The sequence below is a fragment of the Ptychodera flava genome, chromosome 20 (assembly GCF_041260155.1).
Source record: "Ptychodera flava strain L36383 chromosome 20, AS_Pfla_20210202, whole genome shotgun sequence".
NCBI classification, from domain to species: Eukaryota; Metazoa; Hemichordata; class Enteropneusta; family Ptychoderidae; genus Ptychodera; species Ptychodera flava.
The window spans coordinates 10830801-10843922 of NC_091947.1; the positions used below are offsets into that span (position 1 = coordinate 10830801).

Below are 13122 nucleotides of genomic sequence, written 5' to 3' on the forward strand. Positions count from 1 at the left end.
ATACGTTTATTATGAGACGTAGTGCTTTTTAATTTTCTGAAGTACATAAATAATTTTATGTGTGCATGGCTTTTTTTGTCTGATTCTTTTACAATTATTTTCTGTATGTGGTTCACGTTTTTATTTTTGTACTATTTTTTCCGAGTGGTAGTAGTGGTTTTTAGTGATTTTCTTGTGAATTTTTTGGACGTATCACTGTATAACATATTTTTCTTTTTTCTTTTTGTAAAATCAGCACTCATTGCACCTTTTTCGCGAACTATTTTACGTGTATGTATGTCGATAAGTATGGATGTATGACTTTTTCAAATCGTTGAAAATTGTTTATTTCCTAATTACGCTTAAAAGATTTTTTTCTCAAGTTAAAATGAAGTATTAAATGGCATTTCTGTCTTTTATTTTTTAATTATACTTTTCTTACTTATTTCCTTCCTAATGAGACCGAATTTTTATTTCAATTGAGAAAAACAGTTTATTTTTGCACTGAATCGATAAATATTTTTGAAACATTTGGCGCGCCGTGTGAGCCTTATAAATGGGGTACCGACATAACAACACACTGAACACAGCAGATCTAGCTCAGAAACTACGACAAGGCCATAAAAAAGCTGTAAACACAGGTCTGTATACAGATAGAGCTGTAAAGACATTGCTGCCACAGTATTGTAAACACAGGTACGTGACCTATCAGTAACTGCATTACATGACTGGAAACGGACACAGACAATGTTATAGTTCACACAGACATGTTTCTGAGTCCCTTAGACCTACATTTGATGCCAGACGATCGCTCTGTCAACTATCAAAATAAGCACAAAATTAAAAACCCATATACAGAGTTATGTACTGAAAGATCTGATACAGACCAGTGTCGATTGCAGCTCTGAAATCCGATTACATGTAAGGAGGCAATGTCTTGTGACAGGGAAAGCTGTGGATCGGTCAGGGGTATGTCAGCGGTGTTGAGTTCTTACTTTGGAAATGATCGAAAAAATGGTTGTCTGTTGTGTTATTCGTTGCTATGAATGTACGAAAGAGGGACTTCCCCGTTTATATTTAGATGTGATGTATCGACAGGTCAAAGGCTAAAACCTTTGAACCATGAAACCTTGTTGGTTCCTTCATACATATATAGAATCCGGTAGTAAAGACACAAACACTGTGTGCTGTCAAGATGTTGCTTCGTGATAGTCATTGGTTGTCTGCACGACACCGTACTGACCGTAAATGTTTCGTCGATGCAAAAGCTACCTCCAAGAGTCTTCTTCATTTAGGTATACCTCGACATTTCTCGTTCTTCATGTAATTCAATGATGGCAACGTGATGCTGTGCAGAATGGCAAACAGTATTTAGCAGGCCCGGTGTCGATGACAAGGTGAGCTCAGTGTCAGACTATCAAACGTTTACGATAAGGCGTCTGTGTGATTAGTTAATTTTGACGTGTTAATGGCGAACTGTCTGGTTAGTGGACGCACAAGTCTCGCCATGAAGATGAACGACTACCGAGACAAAAACTGGTACAATCTTGAAATTAATCAGCAGTTGACACAAATCTTTTATTCGGGAACGAGCACAATTTAACAGCGAGGGGAGAGAAACTATTTCGTAATTTTTTGCAGACCAACATTTTCAGAGCCCGCCCTTCGTTGACAAGAACATTTTGCAGGCCCTGTCCCGAAAACATAAAATGTAGATCCGACCGGTGGCAACTTACATACGCTCCTACTGTCGCGATGTGTTTTATCTGTCTGTCTGTCTGTCTGTCTGTCTGTCTGTCTGTCTGTCTATCTATCTATCTATCTATCTATCTATCTATCTATCTATCTATCTGTATGATAGTTACACACATATATGTCTATATAGATTAAAAGATAGAGAAATAGATGAAGATGTGTATGTACGTACCATGCACATACACAAAACGAGGGCTAATAAAGGTTATGCACATATAAAATTAATCTATCTATCTATCTATCTATCTATCTATATATATATATATATATATATATATATATATATATATATATATAGACACACACATACACACATATATAACTTTACACGGAATACGGCAACTGAAAGACTTAGTGCGTTTGTTTACAAGACATTTGATAATTAGATTTGACCTATAAAAATGTAATTTCGCTGTATGTGGTATTCTATTGCGCAAACCATGAACTACCTTTTCCCCATATACAAAACTGGATATATCTGTGCATTAAGAAACGTTTGATAAATTATATGAATGTACTTCATTAGAATATGGTGATTAGAAGGGATTTTCTGTACAAGAGATTTGATTTTTGGAATTTTACCAAAGAGTGTCATGTCACTTTACATCGTAGTCAATGGCACAAACTATTTGTTTCCCTTTGGGATTGTGCATGTTTATATGCCTGACAATTGACAGAAATCTAATTCACTATTATAAGGTGATTAGAAGTGCTTAGGCGTGCAACAAATATGATATCGAAATTTCATCAAAAGATATCAATAATACATACGAGTCTACTGGGCAAACTATGAAAAACTTCTATATAAAACAAGATATATCTGATAAATTGATTAATCTGCCGGAACGTCTTTTTCCCATGTCTATTGTCAGCCTCCAGTACCCCAATGATAGTTGGTTACCGTCATTGCTCATTCCAACATTTTGACAGTCAACACAGCTCATTCCAACACTTTGACAGTCAACACTAATTATAGTGTTCATATGCACAAACTGTTAATGATTGTCAATCACTGGAACACAGCTATTTCATTGGATAACCTCAGAAAATTGATTAAGTGAAATAATTGTTTTCTGCCCATTCAGAGTGATTTCTCGCTATGATTTGCATTAGATGATAATTTGGAGGCCTCCTCATGGTACGCTGGAAGTTTAAAGCCCCCTTGAATATCCAGGCTAGATATTTCGTCCTTCTCCATTTTCTCTTCCGCCCCTCTGCCGTTGTAACTGTGCTCGTCCCTTAGACCAGTGCAATGTTTGCATACATCTTGTCTACATTTCAATAAAGACCATGAACAGAGTATATTATTCAAAAACCTCTTCTGTGTATGAATCTTTTGTTGCAAGGGCGTACGCTTACGTTAATCATACTAATCTAGACGGGTTCATACTTAGGTTTTCTAGAATGCATTCCTTAAATTTATTGCAACAGTCACAAGGAAAGTTTGGCAAATCTAATTTTATGGGAAATTGTTTACATTGCTTACAATGTGTAGTCATAGCAGCCCGCTAACGTGTTCAAAACAGTATGCACACAAATACGACAGTGAACATTTGCTGAGAAACATGAGCTGTAAAATCAATTCGAAATGACGTGTGCTGTGGGCGGTTTTTCAAGCGACTTTAAGTGTTGTCATATTGATGACATGTGACTTTGATTTGAGTCTGGCGAAATGACATAACAGAGAGTTCTGTGTGTTTTTTGATTTTGATGTGATATTTTGTGAGGTCCCATGAAAATATACCACTGAATTCGTTTGTTTTGTCACACTTTATGTTTAACTGAAACTTTATCAGCTCCTTGGTCACTGAGGTCTTGCAGAAGCCATTGTGATTTCATGCATGTCAGTATTTTGAACATATTAGATTCTGCGTCAGGAGCATTCGAAGATTAAAGTCGTCCAGTTCTCCTGTAATCAATCGAATCTAATTTCCTCGACATACATACTAACTCCTCGGGTCCTTGACAAAGCTACTCACCTAAGTGAAGCGTATGCATACCTAATGTTAGCAATCATGCTATTGGTCGACATGAAAACAATGGGGCGGTCGTATTTATTTCATGATCGTCAATGAAGTCAGTATTGGAGTATAAAACGGATCATAGACAGTAGAGGGGTCTTCCCCCTACTGACAATGAACGAAATATAGTGTAAAGATGGGTGTGTAAATCTTGTAGTTGCCTAGGTTGTTAAATATCAAACATAAAACCGTGTGTTAATTGGCTACCGACAAGTCCTGTCATACTCATAGACAGTTGTAAGCAAGATTCAGCCTGACGCCGGACCATACAGTGTCTCACGCAGTTTAATGCGATGTCATAACTGTCATAGCGTGCTGGGCAGATAACATCGGAGGCGGAAAGATCACAGTGAAGTACAAGACTGGTTTCGACGCAGATATACGTCTCCGTTAAACACAGGCGATAGAAATTCATGGCTAGTTGTTCGTCAGGTGCGGTACATTCAATGCTGCAGTCGAAATACATATGCAGCGAATGCAGAGATATTGTGAGAACACCAGTACAAACGGGATGTGGTCATCGCTTCTGCAACTCTTGTTTGGAAAAGGTGATTTCGAAGTAAGTACATGTATTTCGTATGATTATGACAAGTAAAACCCTCCACAAATTGAATTTTGTCAACGCAATACTGTGCTAGGGTTTCTGTCGACAATTGTCGTCAATCCGAACGAAAGGGGAGCTTGAACAGCAGATAGAAGATCTAGAAAACACACCAAACATATGAAACGAACATTCCATATCGATCTTTTCCACTTCCGGACCTACTTTGTTTGTATTTTCGGTCTAAATCATTGCGATAATTTGTGTCTTGAAAGAGTAAGCCTCAGCCCTATAATATTCAGGCAAATGAATCATATTTTGTTTTGGACGGCCCTTAAAACGCAATATTGTTGTGTCTGTCACGACAAATCTAACCAAAGGTATATGCAGATGACTTGTCATAACACCCATGAACGTAAGTAGCACATGTTGTCTTCTGTGTGTCGGTCTACTGGCTCCACCGATTAATAACGAAATCACCCAAATAATAACGTTCAGTCGTTCGTCATCAGATTCATTGTAAAGTAACTTACCACTTAAAATTCTACCACACGATTTACAATTTGATTTAACCTTCAGATACCCTCGTCCACATTGCAAAGTCTGCCTTGAAGATGAAAATATTCAAGATATTTTTTTGAGCAAAGAGAAGGTAAACAACTCAATCATTCGTCAGTATGAAATTGTTGTAACACAAGTAGTCAATGTTTTCCAGCGTCTTGAGCCTTCGATATCATGGACGACGATCTTCAAATTCATCAGAACGACAAAAAGAAATGAAATATCTATAGTCATGTATGTATGTATGTATGTATGTATGTATGTATGTATGTATGTATGTATGTATGTATGTATGTATGTATGTATGTATGTATGTATGTATGTATGTATGTATGCGTGCATGTGCGTATGTATGTGTGTGTGTGTATGTGTGTGTGTGTTTGTATGATAAGAATTTTATCCTCACTAGAAGCAAAGCAACAAAAGTGTCTCGAAATGTATCATTTTACATGCAATTTGCAGGCTTTGCTGGACAGAGGTGCCATCAGAGACCTGAGTGAAATACGTATCGTCTGTAATAAATTCCCACAATGTGAATGGCATGGCTCTTATCAAGAATATCATCAGGTAAGGGTATATTTCTAACAGCTCTTCCTCAAAGATTTTCATATCATAATCTTACTTATTACACTGTAAGCAATTTCTTGATACTGTTATCCTACTTCGATAAAAAGTGAGTGAGTGAAAAATTAGGTAAGTAATTTAACAAGTAAGTAAGTAACTAAGACATCGAGTGAGCAAGTAAATAAATTAATAATTGGTGAGTCGATAAGTAATCAAATAAGTAAGTAAATAGGTAAATAAGGAAATAAACTTCGTAAGTAGGCCGTAAGGAAGTATGTATATCCTTGCCTCAATACCGACTAAACACAAAATTTTGATAATCAATGTCCTAAACAAAGGGTACTACATAATTCATATGCTTCGCGTGATGTTGCAAAAGTTAATGTATCCTTCTTCATACCAACTAAAATTCACATGGAGTAAGAGGACTATATTTATAAACAATGAAAAATGCATCGCTGGAACTTATTATAACTACACAAATATAAATTCGTCATAGATCCACGCGGACTGCTGTCCCTTCAAGGAGGTAGTGTGCCTAAACGAGGGATGTGACAAGACAATGAACCGAAACGATTTGACCTACCATCTGCATAATCACTGTGAAATGCGCAAACAGCAACAGCCACTCCGTAGGCCCGTGAGTTATATAAAATTAACACTAAATTTCGTTAAGGTATCGTTAATACTTTCGTCTTTACTTATAAGCACATTTCTTTTGAGTCACTAGTTTCTTATATTTATTCCATATTATGATTGCAGACGCATAGTGGAACAAAAGATATGGTACTCGTATAGTGTCATTAAAAACAGTTTAAGTAAAATATAAGTGGCTATACAAATTCTATTTCAATGCGAGGAATTGAGCATGTGTGCGGTATGAAATGGAGCCAAATGACTTCATCTTCACTCTTTTTTTTCAGATTCACGCAACTGATAATGGATGGAACAGTAATTGGTGGCAAGTCCATTTGTGTTCAGACACTAATATTTGTGATTTTACCTAAAGCGAACTTTTAAATTTCTAGACTAACTTCAAGTGCAGCTAAACTTGAATCTCAACGATTATTGCATAACTATAAATCTACAGTAGCATTTAACGAATGATGAATTGCGAATCTTGCCAACATTCTCTTGCGCATGACTTGTCACAATACCTAAAAGCCTCATTGGCCGTATCTTTTTTCATTTTTATAAGAAGATTTTAATCAAATGCAACTTATGTAAAAACATGACAAATGAACGTTGTTCAAACAGTAGCGACGAACGCACAACTAAGATGTAATCAAAGGAATAATTTTCGAGATGCAACTCAATATATTGCCGCCGTAAATATACGAGTACTAAGTGCCTTAATTTAATTAACCGAATCCATCACTAATGATTGAAATAGTGACATTTTAAAAGACAATGTGGCTTAATAACGTGAATCAAAAACGTCTCTCCAAAGATGGCATAGTTTTTGGTCATGCAAAAAGATGCAGCCAAATGGGCTTCAAATGCTCGATTTCCGGAGCAAAGTAGTATGAAGACATTCTTATCAATTAGAAACGCTTAAATTTTCCAAGAATTGTTATGTACATGAACACGTAAATGCAAGAGGCAAAACAATGAAAAATGTTTCGGTATTGCATTTATTCACTAACACAGGACCTCTTTTAGTGGCACTGGGAAACACTCAAGCCAAATTCATTTGTTTGGAGGATTTTAATTATGGTTTCTAAATTTTAATTTTTTATACGAACTACTATGGATACAAAATGTGCGCCCTCGTGTACCTCGATGGTGATGGCATGGGCAAAGGTACTCATGTGTCCCTTTTCTTTGTCGTCATGAGGAATGAGTATGATGCACTCTTGCGTTGGCCATTCCGTCAGAAGGTGACGTTCACTTGGGTCGATCAGAATAACAGGGAACACGTCGTAGATGCTTTTCGTCCGGATCCGACATCCAGTTCCTTCAGCTGGCCGGTCAACGACATGAACATTGCCAGCGGTTGTCCCTTGTTTATGCCATTGTCCCTGTTAGACAGTCCTCTACATGTTTACGTCAAAGACGACACAGCTTCTCTGAAAGTTTTCGTTGACACGACCGGCAAAACCTGATTGAATGACAACTCCTTTTAGTAGCTGTGGTCTACGTTAAATTCTTACTTACATCCGATAAGAGAAACGATCACTTGAAACCGTATACGCGCTACAGTACAGCTATCTCTGATCGACTGACCCTTGGTTGGGAGAGAAAAGCGGTATTGTTTTAGCTGTTTCATTACTATATTTTTATAATTAACTTTTATTTGGTTCCTGTTTTTTGTTTTTTTGATTTTTAGTTTATGTTGCGGTCCGATGTAAGATTTCAGAATTATATATTGATGTTTTATCTCATTGCTACAAATTATCATGATCTGTCTACCAAGGCACTTAATTTAAATTGTCATTTTCGTTTATAGTGCCTATGAGTATACATTATATTTCTTAAAGTCAGCTTACATTTCATGAAAGCTATAGGAAGTGATCTCACTCCTCCTACTTCACTGCAATTATTTTTTAGTTTGCCGGCCAGCTCAATTAAAGCCAAACACAAACCGGCTTTTTTGTCAGTAAACGGATTGTTTCGAGTTGTGAATTTGGGCTTACTTTTGGCTTTCTGGCATGCCAAGTCTGGTTTTTTGTGTATGCCACTTTCAATTGGTTTTTGATACTGGCTTACGAGCAAGCCAAGCTAAGAATTAAATGGCTTGTATGCAAGCTACCTCTCATGAACATGATAAGTCATCTTTTTCTTTATTAATATCTGACTGGAGCGTTTCTATCGCTTGTACAAGGTCACTCAGCTGTCTTTCGTGTTTCGTAATTGCCAATTTCAAGTCGTAGCGGCGCTGATCGTGAATGTCTTCTGCTGTTTCTGATAGCCGTATTACGGCAAGGAGTAAACATGATAAATGTTCTGTCGCATTTTTCGAGTCATGTTTCCGAGTCTAGTCAATTTCAACCTTAGAAAGAGAAAGAGTATTCGTGTTTATCTCAATCAAATGAGTTTGGAAACAAATGAAAACAAAATGATTGAGTGGACTACGAGCAGAAAATGGTTTTAGCGAAGAATCATTCTGTCCTTGTCCCTTTAACTATTGCATTTTAGAAAGATTTATTAAATTAACACACGTACGTATGTACAGATCTATATATGTATGTATGTATGTATGTATGTATGTATGTATGTATGTATGTATGTATGTATGTATGTATGTATGTATGTATGTATGTATGTATGTATGTATGTATGTATGCATGCATGCATGCATGCATGCATGTATGTATGTATACTCTGCAGACAACAATTTTCTTACACGTAGTTTGTACATGATATGGTTATCTGCATTGTATTGATATCAACAAATGTATGGAGCATTGCTTGTGTACATTTTTCAACTCATAAAATTAAAATTTTGATGATGAAAGAGGTGAAGGATTGAACAGACAACGTCAACGGAGATTAAAATATCTATCGATAGTCAAGGAAACTCCGCTTGAAACGGTTACACACTTCTGGTGAGTAAACCATTTTTTCAAAAATGGAATGTTCATAGTTCTCAAACTGTTTCACTGACGAAATAAGAACGTCTGTTTTTACTTCCTTGAAAAGTAACAAGTTGATGCATTTTTTAACAAATGCCGTATGAAAAACACCTTTTCGCACTGTTATTTGTCTATTTGTTAGGTTACACATTTTGGAAAAAAATAAGAGATTTATCAGCATGCATAGAGCTTTATTGAGATTTGTAGAGATTTTATTGAGGTTCAGTTTATACAACTTACCATGTGGCTGCACCCAATGTCTTTGTATTTACATGGCACCAAACCTTTTTCACAATCGCCGTTTTCAGCATCAGTATGCAGGGTCATCTACGGAACAAGAATAAAAGTTTGTAATATGTAACATTTTCGTGATCGATTCTCTTGATTAAACGCATGCACATTAACATGGATTGCAAAACCATTATTTGTACTGACATATCTTCAATCACTTACTTCCGCCCGTGCAATGGCTGGTCTGTTACAATATTTGCAGGTAATGGAATATTTAAAGCATACTTCGAAGTGAGTCTGAATGAAGGAAATATGAAAATATACACACAAAAGTATCAGATCGAAGTCACAGAACTGTCTTTACGTTATTTGTGTTGTCAAACTATGAAGGTTATTGGCAAAGAAGATCGCAGGAGTCAGATTAGATCTGGACGCTAAATAAAAAAGCAAATGTGACAAAATACGAGTTTAAATATATTTCATGATAGTATAGAGCGATATATTATCAAGATTGTTCCCTTTCTTTTCGTTACGTATCCCAACTTTTAGAGTGGAAATAACTAGCCGTCAACATCACGGTTTAAGCTGGAACAGCAAATACAAACAAGTTATCACGCCAGTTAAAGCCGAAGTGTCATGCACAGGTATCAATTCGATCTTTTGGAAAGCCAGATGTAATGTCTATTTCCTCAATCACATCGACCGACATTCCAGAGTCAGACAGGTATTTTCGTGCAAACTTCGATTCCAGATGGCGTTGGAGAACACGAACTATGAACACACACCTTCATCTCCATGTGCTTCAAATTTGTTTCACAGTACTGGCATGAAACTTTATTCGACGCGGTAACAGGGACAGTATACCTTATTGTATATATGAATGTAAAACATCTGGTTAGAAATCACAAGATGTATCAAAAGTGATAAAATTGATAAAAAATATTTCCATTGATAATGTCTGTAAGAAACATAATTGCCAAATTTCGGCAATACAATCTTAAACCTTTCAGTGCTGTTAATGTTTCCTGTCAACATTTTAGGGAAACATTTTACCAATTTTTTATAAACTTTTCTGTATGTTTGTGTTAATTTTGGATCAAATGGATATCACATTTCATTTTCTGCAATTTTTTTTATCCATTAAAATTTTGGCAAAAATCTGAAAAAAATGACTAAGTATATTTTATGAAGGCGACAAAATTGACATTTGGCGCTCAAAGGGTCAGACGTTCTGAGGAGCTTGTTCGCTGGGCGCCCTTTTGGCGTTGATTTTCCCAGTGTGTGAAGACGATATCAGGCAATATGATGAATTGAAACAAATAAAGTAAGCAGATGTGTGTTTCTGGGGTACACCCCGAGGGGATCCGATCGCTAAACAATCTCTAGCATGCGAAAAAATGAACGTGTGGCCTCTTTTCGATATTAAGAAGCTAGCATATGTCAAAATCGTCTTGAGCCAGTCGTTTCGCTTATGATGACAGAGGACGTACCTCTCGGCACATCAATATAACTGGAAAGTGATCATGAACATTTCAATTCTCTTTATTCAGTTTCAACCCATGGCATACATAAACGGTACGAGTGCCTGGTATATTAGTCATGCTTATCATACAGCTTCAAGATGAGCCAATCCAGTCAATGTTTTATTTCCCCAGGGACAGGTATCAAGGTAAATTAAGCCGGTTGTTCCGTATTTATTTATTATCATATAGTACACTGCAATTCGACGAATAGCTGCCTGCACCTTCGAACCTATAGGATTGAAGAGTAACTAGTCAAAGGAAAAAGATCGACATGGAGGAAGACAACTTCTCGCTGGCATCGCAGGGTAGGAAGAAGACACAGAGTGTCAAGAGAGCCTGCATGACGGAAGATGGGATGATGTTGACAATGTAGTAGAGAGGTTTTCTGTTCAAATGCAGTGTGAACTCAATGGTTGTCCAGTTACTCTCATCCAACTCGCTGTAGGTATACAATATAGATGACGATTAACGTTGGCCGGATTTATTTTGGTTACCCCATTACAAATCTTTGAAATTGACTAGAGCCAATGATGTCAGTGTCCGAATTACCCACCCATAATAAAGTCTTCATTTCAAGCGTTTGCTGATGTTTTCCGAATCCATAGTCTCCAAAAAGTATTACCAAATTCTTTTCCAGCAGTATCCAAAGTTTCTTTATAAATGCTGATATGATCTGGTATAATGAAAAGGCTTTGGCTATGTGCTATATGCTGTTTTGCTAAATAACAACCAGTAATATCAAGCGTAGTTACTATTGCGTTGAAGAAAACGGAAGAAAACAAACAAAGGAAAGACAAACAAAGAAGCAAAGCTGGTCGAAGGAAGTGTCAACATCAAAACAGACATTTCTGAAGATATATTGTGGAGAAAATGTGTTTGAGCAATTGCGTTGTAAAAAATTCAGTCATAAGGTAATATAGCTTTGCTATTTTAATTTTGATGCTCTCAACTCTTTCACAAAATATATCATACAGAGTATAATATCTACGATGACAAGGAGATACAGAAAATAGCGGCGAAAGGTGGTAACTTGAATAGTTTATCATCCGTAGTTAATTCCACGCCGCAGAATCCCAAACTTTGCGTCGACCCAAAAATGCCAGCGGTATACCAGACTTCAAAATATGTCTATGAATTTAAGTGACCGTAAACATGGACAGAAACGATCGAATTTTTTTGTCACAAGTTACCAGAAAATTTTACATTGTAATGTAATATCCAACTGAGAAAACGGGTTTCTCCCTTACGTCCTAGTAAGCAAGGTAAGGGGCATTGCTGTTCGAAATGGGGAAGATTACGGTAATATTATCGAACGTTTATGAATGCTCTTTATTTTGTTGCATCCTATGACAAACATATCCAACGCATGTGCCTGGTCATGCTTACGGACAGTTACGGAGCCGTCATTATTTACGGCCTAGGGGTTTGGTTCGGAGGAATTACATCAGCAATATAAAACCGAACGGGCAGTTGAGGCAGAATGCATCAGAAACTCCGAAATTTCGAGTAACCCCAACCATGAGTGGCCAACCCTTCTCTAACACAGATTTGAATGACCCCAAAAGTGGAAAAGTTAAATATTAATAAATGTATTTATATTATTTATGGATACAGCAATAGCAAAGACCTTTCAAATTCTGGTTTACCTTGCTAGATTATCACCAGTTGCTTCATAACAGCTGAAAAGGTGAAGCCAACAAAATGAAATTCAAAGTTACAACAAAATATAGCCACAAAAGCTCACCCTATAACCAGTATACAGCCATATAGTATTGTTTAATTTGGATGCATATGGGTATGGTTTAATGTCATGGTTATTATGTAACATAATGGAATTTACACATACTGTACATCGGTCATTCTTGCCTGATCTCATGTAGTTAATAGTTATTGTTCTGTTAAAGTATTCACTTGCTTTATATTTAACATTTATAATAGTAATATACTATATCAAATAATCATTTATATGCATAGAATGCATTTTATTTATTTGCGGTATCAAAATTTTAATCTTCAATTATGTGTTTATCAAGGGATTGCCAAAACTTTTGTCAAAGAGAATAGAGAAAATAAAGAACAAGACAAAGAAAACAAAAACAATGATATAGAGATTAAATTTATATTTGGTAGAAAGATTAAGAAAGTCCGACACTCCGGCTCGTGTGAGACAGAAATTTCCAAACACGTGTGAGACAATCCATCTCAGCCCATTGGGGTGTGGTATTATTTTTCTCACATCCCTTAAATACTTTACAAAATTGCAGTCATCGTATTTTATTGTAGAAAACACCGTTGTCATGAATAGCTTTCTTTGATTTTATAATATATCATTCCCCTTCGAAAAATACAGTTCTGACACATTCAATCACAAA

The 13122-nt window shown here is 36.4% G+C and overlaps 2 protein-coding genes and 1 pseudogene across 2 annotated transcripts in view; 2 read left to right on the plus strand and 1 right to left on the minus strand.

The window, feature by feature from the left end:
• Positions 1-984, minus strand: part of LOC139120003 (neuronal acetylcholine receptor subunit beta-4-like) — a 20674-nt gene extending 19690 nt beyond the window's left edge. Inside the window, exon 1 of the mRNA XM_070683993.1 lies at positions 867-984. The gene's annotated coding sequence lies outside the window, so the exon portion shown is untranslated. The remainder of the gene's footprint in view (positions 1-866) is intronic.
• Positions 968-9511, plus strand: LOC139120006 (TNF receptor-associated factor 2-like). The gene is made up of 5 exons (XM_070683997.1): positions 968-4314; positions 4876-4948; positions 5320-5424; positions 5921-6061; positions 6345-9511. The coding sequence occupies exons 1-5, from the start codon at positions 4169-4171 to the stop codon at positions 6426-6428; spliced, it is 549 nt and encodes a 182-aa protein (XP_070540098.1). The 5' UTR covers positions 968-4168; the 3' UTR covers positions 6429-9511.
• LOC139120643 (TNF receptor-associated factor 1 pseudogene) lies at positions 7182-7526 on the plus strand (annotated as a pseudogene).
• Positions 9512-13122: the final 3611 nt, after the last annotated feature.

Coding starts and splice junctions, on each gene's coding strand:
- LOC139120006 (XM_070683997.1), top strand. CDS start 4,169: ATGGCTAGTTGTTCGTCAGGTGCGGTACATTCAATGCTGCAGTCGAAA. Junction 4,315..4,875: donor TTGGAAAAGGTGATTTCGAA/GTAAGTACATGT, acceptor TTTAACCTTCAG/ATACCCTCGTCCACATTGCA. Junction 4,949..5,319: donor TTTTTTTGAGCAAAGAGAAG/GTAAACAACTCA, acceptor TGCAATTTGCAG/GCTTTGCTGGACAGAGGTGC.